This window comes from Leucopleurus acutus (genome assembly GCF_964270905.1).
Source record: "Leucopleurus acutus genome assembly, chromosome: 20".
Lineage (NCBI taxonomy): Eukaryota > Metazoa > Chordata > Mammalia > Artiodactyla > Delphinidae > Leucopleurus > Leucopleurus acutus.
Genome location: NC_139162.1, coordinates 50,481,025 through 50,508,539, shown reverse-complemented (window position 1 = coordinate 50,508,539; position 27,515 = coordinate 50,481,025). Strand labels below are relative to the sequence as shown.

Here is a 27,515-nt window from a genome sequence, read left to right as displayed (position 1 = left end):
TCTCATAAGCTCAGGGACCACCTGAAGCATCTGTGAAGGGAAGGAGTGAAGGGAAGGATGTCATAGCAACCTATAACCATCCCTTCTTTCATAAATGTGTCCAGAAAGGTAAGGCTAGAAGTGACAGAAGGTGTTACCATGACAACCCCTTTCCTAGACATACTCCATCCTGAGAGACAATCCTGAAATGTCCTGTACCTTGGTGGACCTGGTTCCTAGGGTCACTGGAAGGGGGACTGCCCCCATTACCATAGTAACCAGGACTTGGCTTTGCTTTTTTCTTACCTCCCTGAGGATGGTCCGGGCCTTGTAACCATAGCGACTACTCCTCAGCAGAGCATCTCCTCTAAATAAAAACACCTGGTTGGTTTGGTCCACAGACCTCCCACTGATGGGAAAGGGGGAGATGGATGGTTACCATGGTAATGCCAACTGGGTGGCTGGGCGGAGGGATTGGGAAAGAGATGTTTCCCTCAGCAGTGTCCTTGGGGCTGGGGTCCTTTCTACCTGAGTGCTAGGTGAGGTTGCCATAGTAACCAATGAGGGTAGGGGTATAAGGACCACCAGGGACTTGGGTTACCTTAGCAACCTCTTCCTGGTGCAGGGCCAGGACAGGTTTGGAGCTCCATAACCACAAAGGTGGAGGGGAGGGGAGGGGAGGCTAAGGGTGTTCCCGACTGGGAAGAGTTACCATGACAACCGACCTGGGCCAGGAATCAGGATGGGGCCATTGCTGAAACCACCGTTGGTGGTCGCTCTGTCTCTGAAAGAGTGACAGTGATTGTCGAGGAGAATGGTGTTTGGGTATGGAGAGGACTAGAGTCTTTCTTTGGGGTGAAGCATGAGGAGGGGGGCAGAAAGCGGCCCCTCCTTTAAGTCCCGCGCTTCCCAAAGGCAACCCTCGAGCCGGGCCTGGGTCGCATTTGCCCTCCTTCGGGCGCGCGCCGCGCCCCGCCCCGCCCCGCCCCTTCCCCCCGACGCGCGCGCCTTCGGGGTCGACCCGGGTGGGCGAGGCGCGCGTCCGACTTCGTTCCCGTCACCGGCCCCCCCGGCCCCCACCAAGCGCGCGCGCGAGACTGTTGGCGCGGCCGCGCAGGCGCGCGAGGCACAGCGGGCGCGCGGGCCGGCCCCGGGGCCTCCATGATGGAGGAGCGAGCGGCCGCCGCGGTCGCCGCCGCCGCCTCCTCCTGCCGCCCGCTCGGCTCCGGCGCGGGCCCCGGCCCGACGGGGGCGGCCCCGGTTTCTGCCCCCGCCCCCGGTCCCGGCCCGGCTGCTAAGGGAGGCGGCGGTGGAGGGAGCCCCGGCCCCACGGCGGGACCGGAGCCCCTGAGCCTGCCCGGGATCCTACACTTTATCCAGCACGAGTGGGCGCGCTTCGAAGCGGAGAAGGCCCGCTGGGAGGCCGAGCGCGCCGAGTTGCAGGTGAGTACCGCCCCGGGACCCCCGACCCCCGCCCGGCCCGGCCCGGCCCGGCCTCACCCGCCGCCGCCGCCGCCGCCATCTTGGAGCAATGGCCGCCGGGACGGCCGGGGGGGCGGGTAGGGGACCGCGACCGGCCCCGAGACGGAGTGAGGGGCCGTCCGAGGGGGATCCTAAGGGCACCCGGGCAGGTGGAGGCGGGAGGGGGGCCCAGGGCCGGGAGGGCCCGACCGCGGCCGCCGAGAGAAGGGGCGCAGGGGAGCAGAACCGGCTGTAAGTGGGAGTGGGAGTGAACGGACCGGCAGAAGGGTTCCTGAGAGAGTGGCCTCGGGGCCCCGAGGGGACCCCAAGGGAACTCAGCAAAGGGTGATGAGAGAGGATGGAGGAGTCTTGTATGCGAGTGAGCAAAAAGCTCCAAGGGTGCCGAGGGACTCCCACTCCGTCCCCGACCAGGTGCGCGTTGGAGGTGGAGCCCGCTGGGCCCCGGGTGGGAGAGAGGGGGAGTCGGGGGAACTTGGGATCCGTTGGGGGCGAGAGCGGGTCGGGGCGGGTAACCCGGGTGAGTCGGAAGAGGAAGTCAGGGAGCTCGGGACGGGTGTGTTTCGGAGCGTTTGGACAGGAGGGACTGAAAGACGGCTGTGTTGAGGACTCGGGGGATGAGAGCAAGGTGTCGGGGGGGGGTCCCCGATGAAGATGTGTGCCCTTCCCTCTGAGGAGGAAACTTTGGGGAGCCCTGGCAGGCGTGGCTTCGGAGGGCACGGGAGGGGGTCCCTGGGTCGGAAGCACGGACGGGGCCAGGACGTGCCCCAAGAACCTGTGTTGGAAGAGCCTGAGAGCCGAAACTCTTTGGGGGTGTGGAGGAGTGGGGACCCCCGCCCTGAGATGGGAAGTGTGTAGGAAGTCGGATGGAGAACCCCGAACTGGAGTGGGGGAGGGTCAAACATGTCCAGCTGTGGAGATGGGAGGCGGGATGGAGAATGTGAGGAGGAATCCGGGGGACCTGAGGGATGGCAGGGGGCGCATTTTGTAGAGCAGGAAGGCAGCCAGAGGAAGCATCTCAGAAGGATCCTGGGGGGAGGTGTTTGTGGAAGTTTCTGGGAAAGGACCCTATGGTTTGTCGAGTAGCTTGGGGGAGGGATGTGCCCTCGGATGATGATTGGAAGAGGCTGAGGCTGGACTGGGTTTTGTGACCTTGAGAAGTGTGGGTCGATTGGCAGAGTGTCATGAGCCTGGGTATCAAGAGTTGTGAGGATTTGAAGGGTCCCTGGGCTGGGGCGTTATTAGCAGAAGTCAGTACCTGCTTCTAGCAGCTCGTCTTTCCCCTTCCGATTTGCTATTTCCTATCTAGTTGAGGTGGGGACCCAAGTAAATACCGGCTTAGAATTTTGTCCTTAGGATGAATAAAGAGAGCATCCCGCAATTCTCCCACCCCAATAGGGATCTTAGCTGTGTGGTGGCAGAGGCTTGGGGTTGGGGTGGGAGAGAAATCCTTATGTAAGTACCCCTTGCTTTGGTGTCCCATGGTGTCCCATCTCTACTTACAGAACTCTTCCCCAGGGTACATCTTATTAGATCTTCTCAGTATCCCGTTATGGAGGCAGAGCCAATGGCATTGCCCTCACTTAGCAATTATGATAGCAGCTGCTGTTTGTTGAGCACATATTATGTGCCAGGCACTGTATTAGGCACTTCAGATACATGGTATCATTTAATCCTTGCAACATTCTGGGAGGTTAAGTGATATTATTCCTCCTCCACCACCACCCCCTTTTTTTTTAATAATCAGAAGAGGAAATGGAGGCATTGAGAAGGTCAGTGATTTATCTAGGGTCACAGCCTGTGGGTGGCAGGGGTGGTCTGTGGGCTTTCACGCCCATGTATTATACCTCTCTGACGCCCAGGACAGATGAGAAGCCTGTTCCAAGGAAACCCAGTGGCCTCCCCAGGATCATCCGGCACTCGTAACAGACCAGTGTACCCTACAGCACTCACCACCCCGCTTCCTCATCTTTGAGACAAACGAGAAAAGATGTGTCTGTTCCCGCATTTGGTGGTCCTTCTTGGCGTTTGAGAGGAAGTTGTGGATAGCACCCAATTAGGCTCTCCTTTGTCTAGGCTCCAGCATTTCTTACTTTGTACCTTTATTTTCTTTTGTTCTGTTACATTAGTAAAAATTCAAAGATCTCAGAAGCGTCAGAGTGTATAGACGTGAATACGCGCGTGCGCGCGCAAGTGAAAAGGGAAAGTCCCCCCCAACAGTTATTGCTATGAAAGTAATTCACTTCTGTGTGTAATATATGAGATCATACTACATGTATCATTCAGTGATTTTTTTATCCCACATACTCATGTGTCTTTGTGTTCCTTTCATATCAGCAGAGAGAGGTCTTATTATTTTTGAAAACTCCATTCCACCGGTGTCTGTACCGTAGCTCATTTAGTTTGAGCCCTTTTGCTGAACTTTTAGGTTGCTTCCTGTTTCTGCCTGTGGGAAATGGCTGCAGTGAATGTCCCTGTGTTCCCCTGTGAGTATACAGCAGACTAGATGGGTGGAATGGTAGAATAGATGTGTTTATAAAGGGGTGATTAGCTGTGCCAAGTCGCCCCACGTTTACACTCCCAGCAGCAGCACCCCTTTTTATACACTTCTGTTCGAGCCCTTATCACTTAGGGAGGTGTGACTTCTCCTGTGAGATCCTTTAAGGCCTGGACTGCGTCAGATTTTTCTGATAAACTCTGAATACCTTTTCTCCAAGTAGCTGCGTGCAGCTGCTCCTGGCACAGCACCCACATGCAGTCAGCATGTGGGGAGCGGCAGAAAAGGCAGCCTCTCGTGAGGTCCTGCCAGGAGGCGCCCGAAGATGGGAGCAAGGAGGTGGCATCGACGTGGTCTGATAGTAAGCAGGACTTTGCCAGGTAGGGGAATTCCCAGAAGGAGGTGGTGTGGTTTCTGCCCTTCAGAAACTTCCAGGCTAATAGAGAAGGCTGGTTTGTGCAGGAGGTTACAGAGAACTGTACACACTGACGCAGTTGAGTCTTTGATTGCGTGGCTCTGCCCACGATCTCTGGTACTTCTGCAAAGGGGAGCAAGCTCTTTGAGGAAGAGAGGAACCTTGGGGGCGGGGCCTGAACTGGACATTCATATAGGAGCAGCTGGTGGAGAAGGTATGGAGCTGGCCCGTCTCTACTGCCAGCCTCACAAGGGGCTCTGGTGGATCCATGGGGACTCAACACTGCCAGGGGCCCCCAGACCCTGGGGAGGACGAGTGGAGTGCAGGAGATGCAGGGCCAGATGGGACTGAGCTGGGACGGGGAGCGAGCTGGGACAGAAAGGTTGGGGTACAGAGAGTCATCAGCGGCCCCTCGGAGGACTGAGATGCTCAGGCCCCTCCGGAAGCTTTTTCCATGCCGCCTGGGTGGAAAGGGAACAGCCGGAGGAGAGGCGGCGGCCCTGTCTCAGAGTGGCAGTGGGTGGATGTGGTGGGTAGAAAACTTCCAGATCCCAGCCTTACCTGCCAACAGATCAGACAGCCGCGGCTGCTGGTGTTTGCGGGGTGGGAGGGACTGGCCACCAGCACTTCCCCTCTCCGCGGTATTCCACCAACTTGGGACACTTCAGCCACATGTTTCTGGTTCTCTTTTTTACCTTCTTTGCCAGAGGAACTGGGAAGAGGCCCACAGAGCAAAGTGAGATTATTTTTGACCGCGGCACATGGCATGCAGGATCTTAGTTCCCCGATCGATCAGGGATCAAACACGTGTCCCATGCAGTGGAAGCGCAGAGTCCTAATCACTGGACTGCCAGGGAAGTCCCCCAGAGTGAGATTCTTGCATCATCATTAGGAGAAGGGAAATCAGGGCTTGCTATGGGGCAAGGGGGGTGCGGGAGGCTGAGCCGTTGTGAGGTCTGACCCTGCTTTCTGCCCCTCGACTCCACTTTCTTCCCCCGCAGGTGAGGGCCACCTCCTTATTAACTTAAATCCACTCGTTGCCCCCCTGCCTGATCCTAGTCTGGGCCCCTGTCATTTCTCCCTGGGATTCCTGGGATTGCTTCCTTCTGTGACTGGTCTCTCGGCCTTTAGCTTTGCCCTCCCCTCGCCCCCTGCAGCTATCATTTCTCCACATTCTAGCTTGCGGAATTACCTTTGTAAGATGTAAATCTGATTATATCTCTTCTCTGCTTAAAAAACCCTCCGTAGCTTCCCCCGCGCTCTTAGGATGAATTTCAGACTTGCTCACATGGTCTGCGATCCTTTGTCAGGCCTGCGGGCTTCTCTGATTTTCCTCACTAACCCTTTTACACATTCGGACGCAGGCATACTGGCCTTTGTAGAGTTCCTTAAGCCCACCTTGCCACCCTTATCTCTGGCCCCAGCCAGCTAGATGCTCCAGCCCCTGGCCGACTGCTAATCAGCCTTCAGGTCTTAGCTGAACTGTCGCTTCTTCACTCCAGAAGTGGGTGGGGTGTCCCTCCCATAACCGCCTCTGCTCCCTCCCTGGGGTCCTAGTCATATCCTGTGTTAGTTGTGGCTGCTCTTGTCTGTCGCCTGAGCCAGACTGAGGGCTCTGCGGGGACAGGAGGCACTCGTCTTCTCCGTTCCTTCTCCAGCACCTCACATAGAACCTGGCCCGTCACAGGCGGTCACCAGTGTCAGATACTGAATGCGTGTGGGCTCAGCAGGCCGCACAGGCCCTGGGAAACAGAAGCTCATGGACGGAAGCCCAGAAGGGTGAGGGTACAGGGAGGCCGTGACCCCGGACTTGTATCTGGTGATCGACCTTTTCTTCTCTACCGCTCCCCCACCTTCTAACAACTCATGGACAGAGTAGACCTCAGGGTGACTAAGAAGGTATACAAAGGACAGAAATTCAAACTTCCAAGACATTGATCACGTATGAGTCCGCCTGTCTGGCCTCAGGTGTTTATGTACATATATGTTGATTTAAAGTGTAGAAAGAAAAAAAGTATTGGGGGGAGTCCCTTTCTCTCAATGGACAGGTGAGGTTTCTTTTCCATAGCGTACCTGTGACGTGTATTTATTTGTTCGTTGTTTTTCCCACATCCTCCTCTAAAATATAAACCTCATGTTGTTCAGTGCTGTAGCCTCTGTCCACAACTATATCTGATACATAGTTGGGACTCAATAAATATTTGTGGAGTGAATAAATGAATGAATGATACTTTTGTCATACACTAGTATACATATATGCCTTTTTATTTCTTCAAAAGGCAGTCTACCATTGCAGTTATGCCTGTGGGGTAAATTCCTTAGAAGTGGAACTGCTAGGACGAAAGGCATGTGCATTTAACACGTTTGTGGATGTAGCCAGATTGCCCGCCCGGAAGGGTTTGTCAGTTCATGGCGCCACCAGTGGTGTCTGAGTGTGCCTGTTTCCCTGGCCCCCGGCGCACATTTGGTTCTCTGCTAACCTGTGGGAGAGACCTGGTCCCTGGAGCAGGACGGGTGATAGGAGGCCTGTGGGCACAGGGCTGTGCTGTGCTCCAAGTGCTGGGGGCAGATAGGTCAGGGTCCTTCGAGCCCCAAGGCGAGGAAGAGGCATGTTCATGGGCGTCTGAGAGGCCGCCAACAGTGGACAGTCCTTGAACGCGAGGCTTTGGGAACGTTCACCGCCTGGAAAAGGTGTCTGGGGCGACTGGGGGCTTCTGGGGGAGCTGCTGAAGTTCTTCAATAAGCATTTGATGTGTGAGGATTGGCTTCAGGAAGATGCAGCTGCCTGTGGGGCAGGAGGCCTGTAAGCCACAGCCAGCTCTGCCCGATGGGCCTTAGGTCTCAGAGGGATCCTAGCTCTCTCAAAGAGCTGGGCCCATTTCAAGACTCCAGAAGAACAGACAGGGAGAATAAAAATAATAAGAGGTAGGGGCTGGCATTTGTTAGCCTTTCTTCTGTGCCAGGCTTTGGACTGAGAAGAACTTAACACGTGAGGGGAAACAGAGCCTCAGAGAGGGCCAGTGACCTGCCTAAGATCATGCAGCGAGTAAGTGGCCGAGCCAAGCCTGGAGCTCAGGCAGTCCTAGCCTGGAACAGAGGAGCCTTGCGGAGAAGCCAGGGAGGAGCCCTGCGCTCAGGGCTTTGGCACTGGGCTTCCGGAACCTGGTCAGGGGCCAAGATCCCGCCTCGAAAGCCGTTGACCCGGTGTCTCCAAAAGACCTGTTGACAGACCAGAGCAGACTGGGGCAGCCCATGCCAGCAGACAGTGTGAAGTGGTTGGCAGGGGCCCTGGGTCGTGGCTGTGGCACGTCTCCCTCACCCTGGGCAGACTCCAAGTGGAAAGGTTGGTCCCCACCGTGGGGGTCGGGTGGGGAAGCTTTCGCGCTGCAGCGGGAGCTGAGCCGAGCCGCCCACTCTTGTCCCTAAATGCCAGAAGTAGCTTCCCACGCCTCCCAGAGACAGATGCTCTGGTAGGAGTAGTGGCATACCACCTCCACCAGCAACCTTAGGGACAGCACCTGCCTGAGTGGGGAGAGGAGGCGCCCAGGGCTGTTAATACCTCCCTGGCCCACCTCCTCCCCAGAGGTGGGGACCAAGTTAGGCCCAGGCTGTCCCTATTTAATTTCAGGGGTCAAGGGCTTCTCTTCAGTTGTTTCATTGCGGGTGACATGGAGACAGATCCAGCCGCCCTTTCACTGCTCCATGGAACCCTGGCTCAGGGTCTTCACGCCTGAAGAAGTGGCTGCTGTGTGTTGCTGTGGGGGCAGGGCTGGAGCTGATTGTCCCTGAGTGAGTGACACATGTCAGTGAGCCTGAGCCCTGCTGCCTTCCTGTCTCCCTCTCTCCCCACCGCAGGCTCAGGTGGCCTTCCTCCAGGGAGAAAGGAAGGGGCAAGAGAATCTCAAGACAGACCTGGTGCGGCGGATCAAGATGTTAGAATATGCACTGAAGCAGGAAAGGTGAGCCCAGCTGTCCCCCGTCCTGCCTTCAGGGATCAAGCCTTTGGGGTCAAGCGTTCTCTTCCCCATCACCCAGTCCTGCATGGTTCCAGGAGAGGGCGACAGAACAGGAAATAGTGGGTGGGATTCGGGGTAAACAACTGATAACAGTATTCATAATGGTGGTGGCCCGCTGCATGCCAAACACCATATATTCATTGTCTCATTTATCCCTTCCAGTGGCCTAATGGGTACAGGTGAGGCTTCCGGAGGGTGAGGACTTCTTCAAGGACTGTGGAGCTGGGATAGCAACCCAGTTTGCCTGACTCCAAAGAGTGGGCTCTTCACAGTGCCATCCGTGATGCCTCCTCCGCCCGGGCTGCTTCATAATCGGGCAGCTCAGCTTCAGAGGGAGGAGAGCTGATTAGAGAGGATCTGGGATCTGGGATTCCTGAGGTGGGGGCTGGCCCTGTCTACTCTTCCGCGTCTCTCACTGGTTATTCGCTTGATCTTTTAGGGCCAAATATCATAAATTGAAGTTCGGGACAGACCTGAACCAGGGGGAGAAGAAACCAGAACTGTCAGAACAAGGTACCCACCCCCGATCCTCCCCTCTTGCCCCCTCCCAACAAAACCGAATGTGACAGAGGAAAGCTGAGATGGGCCATGTCTCTCTCACCGTGCTCCACAGAAAGCAGGCTCGGCCGGGGTGGGGAGGGGTTGGGTCTCAGTGTCCCTCCCCCGTAGGCTGCTCTGCCAGGTCCTGTTCTGGGCGCTCGGGGGAGTGGGGACGGGGGTGAAGAAGGCTGGGAGTCCTGCCTGCTGTCCCTGTGTGAGATAGACAGACACACAAGGCCCGACCATCTGCGCTCCTGGAAGGAGGCATCAGTTCATCGTCAGGGAAGTAGGGAAGGCACTCCAGGTAGAGGGAGGAGTGTACTGGAGCACGGAGACCTGAAAGAGTGGTGTGTTCACGGGGTCGGGGCCTTCGAGGCCAGGCTGACAGTGATCATTGTTCTTCATGTCAGACTCCTCCGACCAGAGTGTGAGTTCCACCAGGGCAGGGGTTTTTGTCGACTGATGTAGTCCAGGCACCTAGCCGGGCACATAGTAGATGCCCGATAAATATTTGATGAATAAAACAAACATTGTCTCACTTAATCCTCACAACAATCCCAAGAGGTAGGTGCTGAGATTATTAACTTCGTTTCTCAGAAGAGGAAACTGAGGCTCAGGTAAACTAACCTGCTCAAGGCCACACAGCCGGGAAGCGGCAGAGCCAGGCTGGGACGCGGTCAAGTCTGCCCGTTCACTCAGAACTGAGCCCATTTCCCGTGTGGGAAAATAACATAAGGAGAGTCTGAGGATAGTCTGGGAATGGTTGGGGAAGTGACCCAGAGACTAGAGAGGAGGAGCACAGGGGCAGAGGGAGGCTTCAGACGCTCTCAGGAAGGGGCTCCAAGGACGATGGAGGAGGTGATGGGTGTGTGGTGGTGCCCTGACCAAGACAGCCCACCTCCCTTCTCTCCACCCTCCAGTCTCCAATGGCCCGGTGGAGTCGGTCACCCTGGAGAACAGCCCGCTGGTGTGGAAAGAGGGGCGGCAGCTTCTCCGACAGTGAGTGTGTGGAGGGCAGGGTGGAGGCTGGGGGGCGAGAACACATGTTTGGCTTGGGAGATAAGCCCGAAGACTCCACAGTCCTTCCTGTCCCCCTGGGGACCCTGAGCTGTCAGGATCCCTGCTGGCCACAGCTGTCACCCCGTCGGGGAGAGCAAGGGAAGACTCCCTGCAGGAGGCACGTGTGGAAAGCGACCCCAAGTGCCTCTGTGCCTTGGGTAATGTTAAATTGTTTTTTATTAAAGAGATGTGTGTGTTTTAGAAAACTAGGGAAACATAGGGAAACAGAAAGAAAAGGATAAAAATCACTCATAATTCCACCACCCAAGGAATTTCATGCCCCTGTAAACATTTTGGCACATATGCTTTCTCTTCCGTGGATATGTATTTGTGCCTGTGTGTGTGTGTGTGTGTGTGTGTGTGTGTTTTATAAAAGCCGGGGCTCCCCCTTCGCAGTGTTTCATAATGCATTGCTTTTGCTAAGCGTTGTGAACATCTTCCCACTAAATTACTTACGTTGCATCATTTCAAGACCTGTATAGTAGTCTGTCACGTGGATAATCATGACTTCCTATGGCCAGTCTCTTGTGTATTTCGTTGAAGGTGTTTTTTTCAGTAGACAGTGTGACAAACACCAGGAAGTTATTTGTCCATATCCTTGATTTCCTTAAGCTGAATATATGGGAGTGCAATTGCTAGCTTAAAGGGTGTGCAAACAGTGACAACAGAAAGATCATCACAGGCGACGCTTGCCAGGGACCTGTTATGAGCCTGACACCGCGCTAAACGCTTTGCACCCAAGGATTCCTCACATAAACCCCCGTGTAGTGTAACTGCTAGCATTCGCCTCATTTTCACAGATGAAAAAACCAAGGGGCAGAGAGGGTATCTGTTTATGGAAGGTCACAGCTAATCAGCAGAGGGTCTGAGGTGTGATCTCGGACAGCCTGTCCCCAGAGCCCAACTCCTTCCGCACCACACTTTCCTGCCCCTCCACTGGTGGGGAGGGGAAGCGTCGGACACACACAGGCACCCGAGATGAGATAGCAGGCCAGACAGCAGGCTGAGGCAGGCGCTGTCTGATGTTCCCAAAGGGACAGGGTCAGGCTCAACAGAAGGGGCTCTGGAGGCGCCTCCTGAGGACCAGCATGGGACTCTTTGTCTCCAGTCTTTTGAAGCCACAGATATTTTCAGCTTTTAGACCAGTCCCAGCTGGCTTCAGTTCTCGTAATTGCAGAAGTAATAAATGCTCATTCATAGAAGTGAGTAGAGTAAATGCCAGAAGTTCCTATTAATATCCCCAATCTCGCTCTCCAGAGGTCACTGCTCTTAAGTTTAGTGTGTTTCTCTCTAGGCCTAGCGAGGGGCGTGATAAAATGTGTGTTTGTGTGTGGTCTGTACTTATATGCACATTCTTTTTTTCCCACAAACACTTGAATTGTAAGGAACACCTAACTTACACTTTTTGTTGCACTGTTCATCATGGCCTCTTTCCTTGGCACTCTGCTCTGTTTATCTTGTGCATAGTGTCCCAGCAGTCATTTGCTCCCACAGTCCTCAGCAGCGGACGTGTAGTTTGGCCCCTGCGTTTTGGTTCACCCATATGTGCAGTGTCTCCGCGAGCCTCTGTGACAGCACAGTGCCCGTGTAGAAAGGCTTCCACTGGAAATAGTCTCAAAGGGGAAATGGTAAGGTCAGGGGTACGCTTCTTTGAAATTTTGATGTATAGTCTGAAGTTGCTCCTCCAAAAAGCCTGGCCTAATTTGCATCGGCCCCCCGCAGCGTATGAAGAAGCCACAAGGCGCCTGACCCGCCCTGGTTCTGCCTGCCCGCAGGTACCTGGAAGAGGTGGGCTACACCGACACCATCCTGGACATGCGGTCCAAGCGCGTGCGCTCTTTACTGGGCCGCTCGTTGGAGCTCAACGGGGCCATGGAGCCCAGCGAAGGGGGCCCCAGGGCCACGCCGGGCCCCGGGGGACTCAGCGGCGGCGAGTCGCTGCTGGTGAAACAGATCGAGGAGCAGATCAAGAGGTGAGCCCTTGGGTCTGGTGGGTGCATCCCTGTGTGCCTTCTGCGTCCTGAGGAAGTCCGCCATGCTCTGGGGGCCGCTTCCTTCCTGGAGTGTATCGTGGGCTCCTCTGTCCCTTCCTTGTGCGGTGTCCAGGCTCTGTCTTGGGTTCCCCTGGGTTCCCCTCCCCTGGCGTTGCCTTGCTGCTGTTGTGCATCACAGCTCCCGCTGGCCCGGCCCCCCTGAGGCTCAGGCCTGTGTGCTCCCCAGGAAACACCGAGCCCCTGCTGAAGGCAGCCCCTGGGCCACATGCCAGGACCGGGGGGTGAGGGGGGCACAACATGCGGTCTTCGCCCCCAGGGAGCTCTCATTCGTTTATTCTCTCATCAGTAATTGTAATTTGTCAAAATAAATAATTTAATGGGTGGTGACGTGAGGTGCTATGTAAAAGGCAGTGAGAGAGTGATGGGAGAAGTAGTACTGCTTCGGATGGGGTGACATTTGGGAAGAGAACTGCATGGAGTGGAGGCTGAGCCACCCAAGCAGCTGGAATGAGAATGTTCTAGGCAGAGGGAACAGCAAGTGTAAAGGTTCCGGGATGGGAAGGGCCTGGAACGTTCGGGAGCAGCCACAGAGGCTGGCGTGGCTGCAGTGGCGTGAGCACGTGGGGGCTATGGTCTGCGGCGCGCTGAGATCTCAGGAGTCAGATCAGAAGGAGCTTGGAGGCTGGGGTTGTGGGAAGCCAGTGGTTTCGAGCAGGGGTGTGACATCATCTGATATACTTGGTCTGCTTGGAGAAGGAGAGGCTGACGGAGGGTCGGGCTGGGAGCCGGGAGGCCGGGTAGGAGATTCCTGCAGATGTCCAGGTAAGAAATGATGGACATCAGTAGTGGAGGGGTGAGAAGGGGTCCGCTTCTCGGTGGGTTTTTAGACTGAGCCGACACTATTTAAAGGACTGCCTGTGGGGGGAGAGGAAAAGAAATTAGGGGTGACTGAAGGGTGTGGTCTGAGAGCTGGGAGCAGTGCTGACCCAGGTGGAGGAGACAAAGGGTGGGGGGGCTTCAAGGGGGCCGTTCAGGACGAGTGGAGTTTGAGGTGCCTGTTTGACCCCCAGCACGAGGGGTGGGGGCGCTTGACTCCTAAACGTACCTCCAGTTCACCAGCACACGGGTGGGTTTGGAAGCCACGGGACTCGGCGGTCACTGAGGCAGAGGGTGTCGATGGTGCCGAGAGGAGGTCCGAGGACCGAGCCCTGGGGGCGGTCCAGCAGAGGAGGCCAGGCCGAGGCAGCTAGTGAGCGGGAGGAGAGCCTGGGCGCAGCGTCCTGGCGGAGTGGCAGCCATCCACCCGGACAGTTGACAAGAACTCTCTGGGGCATCAGTCCAATGGCAGAAAAGGAGGCTGTTGGCATTTATCTGAACTTCAAATTCTACGCTCCTTTCTGCCCTGGAGTCAGGTTTGGAAAATAACCTCCTTCGCTAAAACTTGTCATCCCGACGGAGCTGTTAAACAGCGGGCCGGGGTGGACAGGGGAGTGCCGTCTGTCAGTGGGGAGAGTGCAGGCTGTGAGGGGCCCGAGTGGCCGTGGAGTGGCCAGCTGCTCTTTCTTGCTGGGTCTGTCCCCGCCACTCACCTGCTCTGTGCTCGTGGTTGGAGCGGCCGTGGGAACGGGAGCTGCTGAGTCAGTGGCGCTTGGTTGTCCAGCTCTCCATCTGACTCAGCATATGCCAGGGCCGTGCCGTCAGGGTTGGGGGCTAGTCTGGGACTCAGGGAGGGTCAGAGCTCAGTGCGGGGTTGGGCCTGGTCTGTGGTCCCAGTGAGGGTTCCAGCTGGGGTGTGTCAGGCAGAGGCTGGGCTTGAAGCCCTGCGTGTGATCAGAGTCAAGGTTCCTCTGGGGTCAGGGTGGGCTTGGCACTCCCGAGAGCCGGGTCCAGGCTCTGGCCCCCGAGCCTCGGCGCTCTCCCATCTGAGCTTTGTCGCCTGGCAAGACTAATGCCCCCTCTGCCCCCCTGTCGTGGGCAGGAATGCGGCCGGCAAAGACGGCAAAGAGCGCTTGGGTGGCTCAGTGCTGGAGCAGATTCCCTTCCTGCAGAGCTGCGAGGATGAGGACAGCGATGAGGACGATGAGCTGGACAGCGTGCAGCACAAGAAGCAGCGCGTGAAGGTGAGCACGGGAGCTCAAGGGGTGCCCCTCCCCCTTTCTCCAAGGGGGCCCTTGCTGTGTGTGCAGAGCAGAGCACCTCTGTGAGTGCTCTGGGGCTGCCTCTGAGGACTGGTCTGTGTCCTGATCATGTCGCTTCCCTGGGTCCCCATCTCCTGTCCCGCCGTGCCATTGCCTCAGGTACCTTGGGAGGTGCCTAGGTCTGTTATATCAGGGCCGGCCCCTTCTCCACCTGCACTCCCGTCATTCTCTCCATCCTCCTTCCTTGGGCTCAGATGTTCCCGAGAGGCCTTTCCTGAATCTCCAGGTTAGGCCAGCTCTGAGAAGCCCTCTCTTCTGTGCTCTCCTTCTGGCCAGCCTGGCCACAGTCGGACTTAGAAATGTTTTGGTGTGACTCTGCCTCTGTCTCCTGCAGTAGGTTGTGCGCTCCACAAGGCAGGGACTGTGCGAGTCTTTTACTGTTCCCTCCCCAGCACCCTGAGGGAATGTGGCTGGGCCCAGGGCTCAGCCTGGAGCCAGGTCGGGGGACTCCAGGGGGGACTTCATAGGATGTGAGTGTCCAGTCTGCTGTTGGTGGCAGGACCGAGGCCCAGGGACACTGCCCGCAAGGTAGAGTCCACATCTCAGCTTGGCCTGGAGATACAGCTCCCACCGCATTTCCCCCCACTCCTGAACTGCCAGAGCCCCATGCTCCCGCCATCCTGACGGGGCCGTCCTTACACGGGGCCGGCTCTCATCTGTCCAGTAGACATCCATGTGGGCCTCCATGGGCCAAGCTCTGTGCTGGCCGTGAGAACATGGAGACGCCGAGGTCCGGTCCCGGTGTGGAGGAACTTGGGGCCAGTGCGGGCTTCTAGGTAGTCACAGGCAGAGGGACGTGCCACAGTGGATGCAGGGAGGGACACATGCCCAGGAAGGGGAGCCTGTGGGAGACGGCCTCAGGGGCTTTCCTTGACCCGGCCTTCCCACCCGAGCTCTAGCCCTCCCTCCTCAGACTCACCTCAGACACCCCCCTCCTCCAGGAATCCTTGTCTGACTCGCCCTTGCTCCCCTTCCCCCCACAGGGTCAGGAGGCTCTTGTGGACTCCCCCGTCCTGACCGGGACCATTCTGGGTCCTCCCTGTCTCGTGTCAGGTTTGTTCTGGCCTCAGCTCTATGTCCAGTGTCCCCGGCGTGGCTCAGCGCAGGGTCCCGCGCAGGTCAGGCACTCAGTGAACGCACTGAGGGGGATGGAATGCACAGAGCCAGCACACTGGTACTGGGGTTGCAGGAGAAGCAGGGTGTCACTGAGTCCGGGGTCTCTAAGCTTCTCCCCTGGTCCAGAACGCCTGGTCCCTCCTGCCCCCTGTTGGGATTTTCACTCCTTTTGCAGGTCTCGCCTCAGCCTCCTCTGGGAAACCTTCCCACTCCTCTCCGCTCCTCCCATCAGAAATGATCGCGTATTCCCTTCAGCCTTTGCGTCAGTCACCGCATCTGTCCCACATGCCCTGTCAGGTGGCTCATTATGTAGGGGTCCCATGCTTCCCCAAGCCCTCTGTCTCCACACAGCAGACCTTCAGTGATCAGACCCTGATTCAGAAGACCTGCCTGTGACTCCCAGAGTGGCCGTGGCCTGGCTCTGTAACTGCGGGCACATGATTCTCTTTGTCTTGGCTTCAGTCTCAGGGACTAATAGTCCCTGTCGGGCTTCCCTGGTGGCACAGTGGTTGAGAGTCCGCCTGCCGATGCAGGGGACACGGGTTTGTGCCCCGGTCCGGGAAGATCCCACATGCCGTGGAGTGGCTGCGCCCGTGAGCCATGGCCGCTGAGCCTGCGCGTCCGGAGCCTGTGCTCCGCAGCGGGAGAGGCCACAACAGTGAGAGGCCCGCGTACCGCAAAAAAAAAAAAAAAAAAAAAAAATTAGTACCTGTCTCTGGTTTGGGGAATTAGTTAAAATGAGTTCATGCGTACAAAGCCCTTGGCTGCACGGTGGCTGCCAGGCCAGGTGCTCGGCGGCAGCAGTATTAGCAGTGCTTGGCAGGGGCCTGGCACTAACAGTCCCAGGCAGTGATGGCAGGATGTAACTGCATAGGGCCCTTCGCGTGGACTGACCCCTGCCATTATCTCTCTGGGCAGGCTGTCTGAACCTTGACCCTGGGTCTTCTCCCAGGACGGAAGAGGAAGGCACTCACGTCCCATCCCCCTCCTCCCACACAGGCCAGAGGCTGGCCCTCCACGATGCCTGAGCCTGAGCATAGCTGCTCCAAATTCATACCCTCCAGACCCAGCTCAGGATGCTGAGCCTCTGCGAGGAGGGGCATCAGCCTTGCCCTCGAGGAATTCACAGTCTGACTGAGGCTGGGCCCAGGCAGGGAACACTTAGGAGGGCGAAGCCTTCCTGGAAGAGGTGGTGTTCGGAACCAGTGGTCTCCGAAGCACTTAAAGCAGAACTCGGATTCAAAACTGTATTTGAAAATTCTGAAACTCCCTTAAGCCATTTAAGTGCAGCCTTTGAAGTGCCAAGTACACAGCTCCCGGCTGGCACGTTATGTGAAACACGGAGATGCTTACGCCACAAGAGGGTGAAGCATCATACGCAAGATGCCACTTCGTGAGGCTGCATCTCAGAGCTGTCCGTGGGGGGACAGGTGTGGTGCTGCTCCGAAGCTCGCAAGCCTGGGGTCTGGGCCAAGCTTGTGAATTGAGGAGAGCAGGGTGATTCGGCTCTTGTTCCCGGTTAAGACCGACTGTGGGAGGCAGCAAACGCGGTGTTCACTCGCCCAGCGCGCTGCCTCAGAATGGAGGGACTGGGGTGTTTCCTCTCCTTCTAAAGTAGCTCCTGCCTGTTATGTAAGAACGCAGAAATTCAGCCAGTGTAGAAAATTATAAGGAAGACTCGGAGAACCTCAGGTAACCTCGCAGCCCAGAGCCGTCTTAGTGTATAAGGAATGGCTTGAGCTGGTGCCCTGGGCAAGGGGCTTCACTCTGCTAGGTCTCAGTTTTCCTTATCTGTAATATGGGGATAGTAATTACAATAGTAATTAGTCATGGGGCTGTGAAATCATGTATGTGAAGCTTATTCAGTGCACTGAGTAACCCAGAGAGGCTGGCCCAGTAAGTGTTCGTTATTATTACTGTTGTACCCGTGGATCTGTTCTCGCTTTGATTGAGCGCCTCCTTCCACTCACACCCATAGAAACACATATATCTTCCCTCGCCCCTGAAACAGGCTGTCATATTATCCGACGTTTTTTCATGAGAAGTACTGTGCTGGGGGGCGGGGCATGGGGGAGCAGGAACAGCCTGAGGGAAGGCCAGGAGGGGGGCCCTGTGCGGGGATCACTGCTGGAGGCAGCAGGAGCGGAAGGGGTCTCCAGAGCCAGGCTGGGGGAGCAGCTCCTCCAGTGAGGAGCAGCCCTGAATGCTCCCAGCAGGGGGAGCACGGCATCAAAGTGTGGGGCTGGGGCGGACCCTGCGGGCCAAGGCCAGAAGCCTTGGTTTCTCTGTTCCTGGATACTGGGTGGGCTTGGGCCCATGCAGGAGCCCCTGACTCCTGGTTGTCTCCATGTCCCAGCTGCCATCCAAGGCCCTGGTTCCTGAAATGGAGGACGAAGACGAGGAGGACGACTCAGAGGATGCCATCAACGAATTTGATTTCCTGGGCTCAGGAGAGGACGGAGAGGGCTCTCCAGACCCCCGGCGATGCGCCGGAGAGGGGACCCACCATGAACTGGGTGAGTTGGGGGTTTTCTGGCCCACCTTCCTCACTGCGGGCACACACAGCCGCCTGCAGCTGCTTCCTGCCCCAGGGTCTCCACCGGACGGATACACTTCCTGAGAGGAGGGTGGCCAAGGAGAGCGGGAGGCCTGCACCACGATGGCCAGGCCTTCACTCCTTCCCTGGAAAACCCCTGTGGGGACACAGGCAGGCCCGGCTCTTCCTGCAGCAGGGCCTCCAGTCCTCCACTCGAGCAGCCAGTTGTTGGCGGACCTTGGAGGGGGCGGGGTGGACAGGATGCAGACCCGGAGTGGAGAAGGCAGACGGGGCAGTGCAGCTGCTACTTCCTGTCCTGTGACTCCCGGCTGCGCGGCCCTCGGGGGTCATGTAGGATGGCTGGGGACTGAGGCCCCAGCAAGGGCAGCCCATTGAGGGTCCCATCTCAGTCTGTCTCCTCTGCCTGTCCGCCATCCCCACCTGGAGCCCAGGGCTTTCCGGCCTCCCCACAGCTGCAGGAGAGCTCTCGGTGGTGGGGAAGGCATCGCCTGCACGTGGCTGAGTGAACCAGTCAGTAACTCCTGCCCTGTGCCTTGTCCCTGCAGAAACCCGGCGGGTCAAACTCCAGGGAATTTTGGCCGACCTTCGGGATGTGGATGGGCTGCCACCCAAAGTGACCGGCCCACCTCCCGGCACACCCCAGCCCCGGCCCCACGAAGGTAAGAGGCCCCTCCACCCTGGCCTAGTCCTGAGGGCCCGCGGCAGAGGGAGGCTGCAGAGCTAAGCCCAGGGCTTCTGTGTCCTCAGGGTCGAGGCCCAGCCTCTAGTCTGCAGCCTCCCTGTCCCAAAAGTTCGTCTGTCTGTCTCTGTCTCCCTCTTTTTTTGTCTGTCCTGCCCTGTCTGTCTGTCTCTCCCTGTCTCTTTCTTTCCAGCTGTGATTCTTGATCTTGTCCTCTCCCTGTCTCTCTTTCTCACTCCTTATCTCTCTCTCTGCCTCTCTCTGTCTTTCTCTCTTTCTCCTTGCCCCTCTCTGCACCCTCCCTCCCCTCCCCCTACCAGGTTCCTTTGGCTTCTCCTCAGACGTTTTCATCATGGACACTATCGGGGGCGGGGAGGTGAGCCTGGGGGACTTGGCAGATCTCACCGTCACCAACGACAACGACCTCAGCTGTGATGTAAGTTTTCAGGGTGCCCACCCCCCACAGGCCCCCACGGGGCGTCGGTCGGCGCAGTGCCGGGACTGGCTGAGCTCTGACCGTGTGCCCGACCTGTGCCCAGCCCCTCACACACGAGGACGATGTGAGCTCATTCGCCAGCTCCCTGTTTCACAGAGGTGCCGACACAGACAGGCGGTGGGACTTGACTGGGGTCTCTGAGGTTTCTGGCCTAAAAGGCTCTGGCGCGTATGTTTCAATCATGCTGCCAGGCTCCTTCTCCCGGCGCTGCTCCCTCGCACCCTGGGCTTCCGTGCACCTCAAGTCCAGGACCCACCGCAGACAGGAGGCAAGGGTGAAGGGGGTGCTGAGTCAAAATACAGCATTAGAGGAAGGGGGCTTTGGGCTGGCGGCAATTCGGGTAAGGAAGTCTGCGCGGGAGGTGAGAATTGAGCTGACTTTGGAAGGGAAGGTGACTTTAAGCCACAAAACAAAAAATCAGGCCGATGTGGTGCGCTGGGCTGGAGTGGAGGGGGGCCTGGGGCCAGTGTCCTGAGACCTGTGGCCGGGCCTCCGGCTATCTGGGCATCTCTGAAACGGCGTGTGTGAGCAAGTTCCTGTAGCAGGACATTTACCACAGCTTCTAGCAAGATTTCAAGTGATCCCAGCAAGGGTAGGACACTGCTGTGGGGTGTTGGGAAGCGAGACTGGAGCGAGCAGGGAGCACGCTGCAGGGCTCCTCTGCTCTCCCCGAGGTGAGACCCATCCCCACGGGGCAGCGTGCATGGGAGGGGTAGACCCTCCGGCCTAAACCTCTGTGGCAGAAGTGGTGACCTGGGGGGACAGAGCCCAGATGAAGGGGTTCATCAGGGGTACACCGCATCTTGGGGCAGGGCACTGAGGCTTGACTGACAATCTGCTCGTCTCCTTTCCCGAGTGGCCCTCCCCAGGTACCCGACCTGGAGAGCGACACCATCGTCTGCCAGGACCTGTGGGGTGTCTCTGGGACTCTCCCTCAGAGGCCTGTTGATTCGGCTTCCCAGTCTCTCCCCACTGTGTGCTTGTCCCCGTCTCCACTCCGCAGCGTCTGGTCTGCCTCACGTCTCCCTGGGAGACTTCCCTCAGGACCTCTTCACCTCTCTCTCTACAGGCACTCTTGTCTTCCCGAGTCGAGCCCCTCCACGGGGCGGCCGGAAGAAGCTGTGTCATTTCCTTGCTCTAAACCCTTCTGTGGCTCCCCTGTTGCTTGGGATGAGCTGCACATTCCTGAGCGTGGGCCACTATTGTGGCTCTGGCCAGCCCTCCTGGCCTCATTTCCTGCCGCTCTCTCCCTTGCTTTCTGCATCCCAGCCCTCCTCTCAGGCTCAGGATCCGCCCTTGCTGCCTCTGCCTCAGGGACTTTGCACATGCAGTTTCCATCCTCTGTCCCCTCCCCTTATCTGGCTACGTCCTGATGGCTTGTCAGTTCCTCAGGAAAGCCTTACTGACCCCCCACAGAGGAGGACAGGCTGCCCCATACCTCCTCTCAGTGCATTTGTAATTCGTGGCACTGCTCGCAGTTCATAATCCTCTGCGCTTTGGAGACGATCTGATTGTCTCCCCCAGGCTCCCTCTGCATGGTGAGATCCCCAGGGTTTGGGCTCCCCTTTGCCTCCCCAGAAGCCAGCCCAGGCCCTGCACACTGCAGGCACTTGCTGAGTGAGTGAGGGGACACTGCGGGCAAGGAGGAAGTGGGAGAGGGCCGGGCTGGAGGCCAGTCTGTGAGGTGCCCCGTGTGGGGCTGGGGGTTGGGGTCTGCGGGACAGCTGAGATGGACGAGCAGACACTGAGGCAGCTCCCCCACCCCAGCTGTCTGACAGCAAGGATGCCTTTAAGAAGACCTGGAATCCCAAATTCACCCTCCGCTCCCACTACGACGGCATCCGCTCCCTGGCTTTCCATCACAGCCAGTCGGCTTTGCTCACTGCTTCCGAGGACGGCACGCTCAAGCTCTGGAACCTGCAGAAGGCGGTCACGGCCAAGAAGTGAGAGCAGCAGCCCCAGGGTGGGGGGGTGGGGAGGGCACCTGGGCGCAGGGGACAGGGTGATGAGGGGCTCCCAGCGACATCCAGCTCCTCTGTCTCCCCCCAGGAATGCTGCGCTAGACGTGGAACCTATCCATGCCTTCCGAGCTCACAGGTAGGGAAGTGCCCCCAAAGGCAGCCTGGCCCTTGGCCCGCCCACTGCTGTCCTGGGGGCTGAGGCAGGGTGGCAGGAGGGCTCGGAGTCCCGTGACCCTCTGCACACGCCCCACCTCGTTCCTGGCGCTCTGCAGACTTTCAGTGCCCCCGTAGCTGCTTCTCAGCACAGCCTTTGGAGGAGGAAACAAACACGGGGACTGGGACAGGCACCTTGCCTGGATGGTACCACCAGAGGTCCAGATGCTGGATTCCTTTTTGCCAGCCTTGAAAAATGCTAGTGGAGCACTTCAGGGTCCCGTGGGGGAGGGGGAGCCTGGAGTTTTTCATCTCCCCGCTTCACCCAACTTGGTATCTTCCAGGGGCCCCGTGTTGGCAGTAGCCATGGGCAGCCACAGTGAATACTGTTACAGCGGTGGGGCAGATGCCCGCATCCATAGCTGGAAGATTCCAGACCTCAACATGGACCCGTACGACGGTTACGGTGAGGACAGCTCCCTCCCCTGCCTTCCTTTCCCCCACCCACCTGCCACCGGGGCCTCTTGGTTCCCGCAGCCCCCAGGCTTCACACGGGGTACTGGGGGTCGGCATTGCCAAGGGCTCCCGGTCTGGTGAAGCACGGGCCAGGGCGATTCAGCACGTGCCCGAGGGTGGGACAAGAAGAGGCAGCAGCGGGGGCGGTGGGGGAGCGTTTCGCAGAGGAGCTGATTGGGGTTGAGCTTTGGGGCCGGGGACCAGCCCGGGCGAAGGCATGGTGGGCCTTGGCAGCTCTCTGCGCTCAGCTCTGCCCACGTCTGCGTGGTCAAGCGGAGGGAGCAGCGAGGAGCAGGTAGAGCAGGTGAGACGGAGACTCTAGCTGGGCCAGGCTGTAGGGAGTTTGGCTGTATCCTTGGGCCACCTTTAAGATTAAGTGGAGAAGTGACCAGACTGTCAACATCTGTTCCGTGTCCCTGCCCTCTGACGCCTCTTCTGATAACCCATTTGATCGCACACGTGGCTCCGTACAACAGGCTGTCATGGCAGAGTTTAGAGGTCTGTGTCTCCTCTCAGAGAATGTATACTGTTTTCTGAAGAATGGTCTCACCCTTTCAGAGGTCAAGGGTCAGTCCCAGGCAGTATCTGCTCTAGGCTAAGCAAGTTGTCACACGTCGGCTGTCAGCAGGACCCAGCCAGAGCACCCTGTGTGGACTCGAGTGACCAGGGAGGCAATGGTGGGAACGACCAGAGGGCTTTGGAGAGACCGGACAAGGCCGTGCTCTTGGGCAGAAGACACCGCAGGGACCGAGGGTGGGGCTGACCCACAGGGGCCAGGCTGCAAAGGGTCCCAGGGCCACAGAGCCACCCTTGTCCCTCATCCCCTTAACTAAGTCCTAAAAGGTATCTCGAGCAGCGGCTTTGTGCCAGGCACTATCGCGGGCCTGCGGGGACAGCAGGGAACAAGGAAATCCCCACCTTCTGGAGCTTCCACTCTGCGGCGCCTTCAGGGCCCTGAAAGCTTCACAGAACAGCTAGCGGTCAGAGCAGGCGTGAGGATTTGGAGACGAAGCCAGACGAAAGGGCAGCTCGAGCTCAGTGCCTGCGTCTCAGCAGAACTGGTGCTCCAGGGCTGTCGCGGCTGGGGCTGGGGCCGGGGCCGGCGGCCCTGACGCAGCCCTTCTCTCCCTCTGGCGGTTCCAGACCCGAGCGTGTTGAGCCACGTCCTGGAGGGCCACAGGGATGCAGTGTGGGGCCTGGCCTTCAGTCCCGCCTCCCAGCGCCTGGCCTCCTGCTCTGCCGACGGCACCGTCCGCATCTGGGACCCCAGCAGCAGCAGCCCAACCTGCCTCTGTACCTTCCCCACAGCGAGCGGTGAGTGGGGGGGACATGGGGGCATGCGGGACCCTGACAGGTGGCACAGGAGCCGTACAGACGGAGGCCCCCAGAGGAGGGTCGCCTCCTGTGCCCCCCGTGCCCAGGGAAGAGCGGGGCCGTTAAGCAGCCTTCTCTCCCCCTCCGCCTTCAGATCATGGGACCCCCACCTCAGTGGCCTTCACCAGCACCGAGCCTGCCCACATTGTGGCCTCCTTCCGCTCTGGCGACACCGTCCTGTATGACCTGGAGGCTGGCAGTGCCCTCCTCACACTGGACTCCCGGGGAAACAGCGGTAAGGGAGGCCCCAGGAATGCCTCCAGGGCCCCAGTTTCTCCTGTGGCTTTGGTGACCTGCTGCCCAGTCAGTGGAAAGTGGCTACCCTGCCCCCTTGGGGGTTCTGAGAGGGACGGAGATCAGGTCCCGGTCACTGCCATTATGGACGGCACAGTGTGCTCAGGAGGGCTGACTGGAGAGACATCACGAGGGACTCGCCCATGGGCCACTTGGTGGAGCAGAAGGACTGTCTTCGTGTTTGTCATCCCTCCTGCTCGCCCCGAGGCCATGCAGTGTCCATTGCACAGATGAAGCACGGGGCCCAGGAGGGAGCGGCCGGAGTGCCCGGCCCTGCTCGCTGTCTAAGCAGAGGATGGGCATGGGATGGTGGTTCTCCTCTTATCTTTGTCCCGGTCTCCCTGATTGCCTCCCACCCTTGACCTCTTCCCCTCTCCCTCGTTTTTCCTGTCAGGCCCAACCCAGATCAACCAGGTGGTGAGTCATCCAAGCCAGCCCCTCACCATCACCGCCCATGACGACAGAGGCATCCGCTTCCTGGACAACCGGACAGGTGAGGCCCAGCCTTCCTGGCCCCCCTTCACGTGTGCTCAGGGGGAGCAGGGGTCGACCAGGCTCAGATGGCAGACCTCCTGGTGTCCACGTTGAAGGCTCAGTGTCCCTTCTAGCCCCTTCACCTTCCCAGGCAAGGCGCAGAGTGGAAAGTAACCTGCTGCCCACCCTCTCTCCCTTCAGGGAGATCCGTGCACTCCATGGTTGCCCACCTGGATGCAGTCACCTGCCTAGCCGTGGACCCCAATGGCGTATTCCTGATGTCAGGAAGTAAGTCGGGAGCCTCCTGGCTCCTAAGGAGTGAGGGCGTGTGCCTTTCCTGGCAGGCTGGGGAGAGGAAGAGGAAGAGACCCAGGCTCTGGTCCCGAGGGAGTACTCCGGGGGCTCCCTGAGGGTGGGGAGCTGGTGGGAGTGCTGTCCGAGCAGGGGCCTGGAGCCCCTCTGTGGCTGGAATGGGGACAGCAAAGCACTGTGCACCGGAGCCCACCGTAGGCCCTCTCCCACATCATCTCATTGGATTTGAATGAGGTTGGTACCGTTATTCCCACTCCACGGATGTGGTGACTGGGGCTAGAGAAGTCATTTCACTTGGTCACAGCCCACAGGGTTGCAGGAATTGAAGTTCAGGTTTATCTGACTCTCGGTCCCCACGAGAAATTTTAGCATTTGGTGCACCTGCTGTCTGTGGATAAAGGCACTGAGCCCCAGTGAGTGTGGAGCTGCACCTCAACGGGAAGGGCTGGGACTTGGGTGGATGGAGAAGGGGCTGAAGCTCCCCAGGGGGTGAAGGGTGTGCGCTGGCGGTTACAGAGGCCTGACCAGACCGAGCCTGCCCCGGGGTGTCAGCGAGCGAGTGCACACACAGGCGTGAGCAGTGGCAGTGGAGGGCGGGGGTGGCCCAGGACGGTGCTACAGCTGTCTCCAGGGAGGATGCCGGTTGAGGGAACAGTCAGTGAGATCAGGCCCAGGCAAAAATTCAGTACAGGGCCCAGGTCCCCCCACCGCAGCCCACCAGATCCCGGTAACGCCTAAGTCCGGCGGTCTCCCCGCAGTGGCTCATGGCCCCAAGGCCTGGCGCAGTCTACTCCCCCCCACCCCCCGCCTGCCTGCTCAGGCTGTCAGTCTTCAGGACCTGCCCCTGGCTGTCCCCGCTGCCTGGAAGGTTCTTCCCCCTGCCCTACCCCCTGGGCCACAGGGTCCTCACACTGACTGACTTGTGCTCACAGCACTTGTGACCACCTGGCCTCGTTTATCCTGTTCTCTTGTTTACTGTCTCACACACTGGGACGCAGCACCACAGGGGCAGGGAGATTTGCCTGTTTTGTTCACCACGCCCCCAAGTGCAGGACACAGTAGGTGCTCAGTGAACACTCGGTGCCTAGATGGCTGGATGATAGGCTGGTCAGAAGGGCAGTCCTTCACGCTGGGCATCTGGAGGCAACTGGGCAGAGGAGCGAGCCCCACCCAACTCCCAGGCCTTCGGATGAGGCCAGGTTCGGGGAGCAGGTCTGGGCAAGGAGGCAGGGGGACCCGGAGCTGCTGGGTGATGGCCACGACTGCTCCCACATCTGCACAGGCCACGACTGCTCCCTGCGTCTGTGGAGCCTGGACAATAAGACATGCGTTCAGGAGATCACGGCCCACCGCAAGAAGCACGAGGAGGCCATCCATGCTGTCGCCTGCCACCCCAGCAAGGCCCTCATCGCCAGCGCGGGCGCCGACGCCCTGGCCAAGGTCTTCGTATGATGCCCACCTGGCCCCGCCCAGGCCGCCACGCTGGCTGGGGAGCGGGGCTGGGCAGGTGGGACTGAGGTGAGGGGCCAGATGGGAGGGAGGCTTGGCTTGGGAGGGCAGAAGCCCCCTGCATCCTCACTCCCGATGGGGCCCTCACAAACACCCCTTCGCCTGGCATTTCCAGAGGGTGCCAAGACCCGAAATCCTAGTCGGGATGCCTTGTGAGAATTGCCAAGGTAGCCCCTGGGCATTCAGAGGAGGGGCTGGGGCCTAGAGGGGCTGGAGCTGCCTGGCCTCTTGCACCCTGGAGGTCGTGGTCCAGTCTCCCCTCCCTTCTGCCCCCCATAGGTGACTCCAGCCTTGGTCTGTAGGCCCCAAGGCCTGGCTTCTTCCTGCCTGCCTTGGAGCCTGGTGGTGCTAACTGGCCCTTTCCCCAGGAGGCCCTCCCCTCGGCCCGTCCTTCCCCCGGGCATCCCGCCGGGGCGTGGCCTCCTTCAGGAATCGCCCTCCAGGATGGTCTCTGGGAATTTTCTCTTCACCCTGACACCCACTCCAGGTCTCTGAGCTGCCTTCTCAGGGGCTGTACAGCCAGGGCTGGGTGTCCTTAGGGATTAGCTTTTCCAAGACGCCAGAAGGTGCCAGGTTCTCTCTTTGAACCCCTGACCCCTCCTTTCCACCTCCCTGGATCCGGGTGGGAGCTGTGCCGGGAGGCGCCCCCGATGCCCCTGCTCTGGGTCTGCCGGGGCCCTGGAGCCAGCTGCAGGCTGGGCTGTCCTCTGTGGAGGTGCGGGCCTGGCCCGCCCCGGAGCGCGCCCAGTAAACCCCCTCCCCTCCAGTTCCTCAGCACAGCTTTCCAGACACTACCCAATGCCGCCAGGGCCAGTAACTGCCTGGGGAGCTGGTGATGCCCTCGGGGGAGGTGCCCGCCCCTACCTCCCCCCAACACTCCTCCAAGGGCAGCCCCCCAAACCCCCGTGGGGTCACCCATGGGGAGAGGTGGCCTTCTCTTGCCCCTCTGTGGCGCATGGAGGGTGGAGTGGGGTCCCTCGGGTCCCCCGTAACTCCCTGTATATCTGTATAAATAAATGGGATTTTAATGGAGCCCCACCCCCACCCATGTTGTTATCACTGTGTGATAGTCTGTCCGTCTCCTCTCCTGACCCTCCAGTCTCTTCCTCTATTTATTTCACTCTCGTTTTTGGGTTCCACCCTGTGCCCTCAGGCCCCCTTCCAGGTTCCTGTTTATAAGCCCCATCCCCTCTGCCCTGGTCTTGCCTGTGAACCTTGTCTCAATAAACCCTTTGGAGTAAGATGGGCGGCGGTGCTGACTACTGAGGGGACCAGGGACTCGCGGGGAGGAGTAACTGGCTCTGCCAGGGGTGGGTGGAGCTTGGCGACGGGATGTGATGGGTTGGGGTTTCGTGGTAGGGCGGGGGTGCAGAGAGGGGCCCAGATCTTGGGTGGGGTGTGGGTGGCGGGACGGAAGTGGGGGCAAGGACCGAATCTCCCTGTGCCCCTCCTTTCTGTCCCTAAGCGCTCCCTCCCCAGGGGCTACAGCAGAGCCCTGACTAGCAGATGAAACAATGTGACGGTTCAGCTCCTCATCCCCCCCGCCCCCTGTGTGATGGTTGGTAGTGAGGCCAAAGTGCTAATCCAGAGTACTGAACGCCCCCCTTCTCTCCCTGCCCCGCGCCTGGGCCTACATGGAGTGGGAGGGAAGGGAGACCCTGGGACATGCCATTCCCTCCTCCCTTCTCTGCGGTGGCTGAATCACAGTAGTCGGCTGTGCCCTCAGAGCTCCTCACGTGCCATTTCACTGGGTCCCCACAACCTCAAGAAGGGGAGCGGAGCCTTATGCACACGTTACAAAGGACGAGAGATGGAGGCGGGGGCTCGAGGAGCTTGCTCAGGGCCCAGCAGGACACAAATCAGAATTGGTATCCAGTCCCTTCTGACTCCCTCTGCT

The 27,515-nt window shown here is 58.8% G+C and overlaps 1 protein-coding gene across 2 annotated transcripts; it reads left to right on the top strand.

Annotated features, from left to right (window-relative positions):
• Positions 1–1,140: 1,140 nt before the first annotated feature.
• On the top strand, positions 1,141–26,659 carry STRN4 (striatin 4; the record flags this gene model as incomplete). Of its 2 annotated transcripts, none has more annotated exons than XM_082862136.1 (18): positions 1,141–1,422; positions 8,226–8,329; positions 8,826–8,899; positions 9,847–9,925; positions 11,761–11,958; positions 13,958–14,099; positions 17,650–17,809; positions 18,396–18,509; positions 18,871–18,965; positions 20,793–20,968; positions 21,075–21,122; positions 21,484–21,605; positions 22,799–22,969; positions 23,124–23,264; positions 23,718–23,816; positions 23,999–24,085; positions 25,392–25,627; positions 25,898–26,659. In XM_082862136.1, the coding sequence occupies 17 exons, from the start codon at positions 1,141–1,143 to the stop codon at positions 25,559–25,561; spliced, it is 2,262 nt and encodes a 753-aa protein (XP_082718262.1). In that variant the 3' UTR covers positions 25,562–25,627; positions 25,898–26,659. The 2 variants fall into 2 exon arrangements, with proteins under 2 accessions (XP_082718262.1, XP_082718261.1); XM_082862135.1 differs by having other exon boundaries at positions 18,850–18,965.
• Between the last annotated feature and the right edge of the window lie 856 nt (positions 26,660–27,515).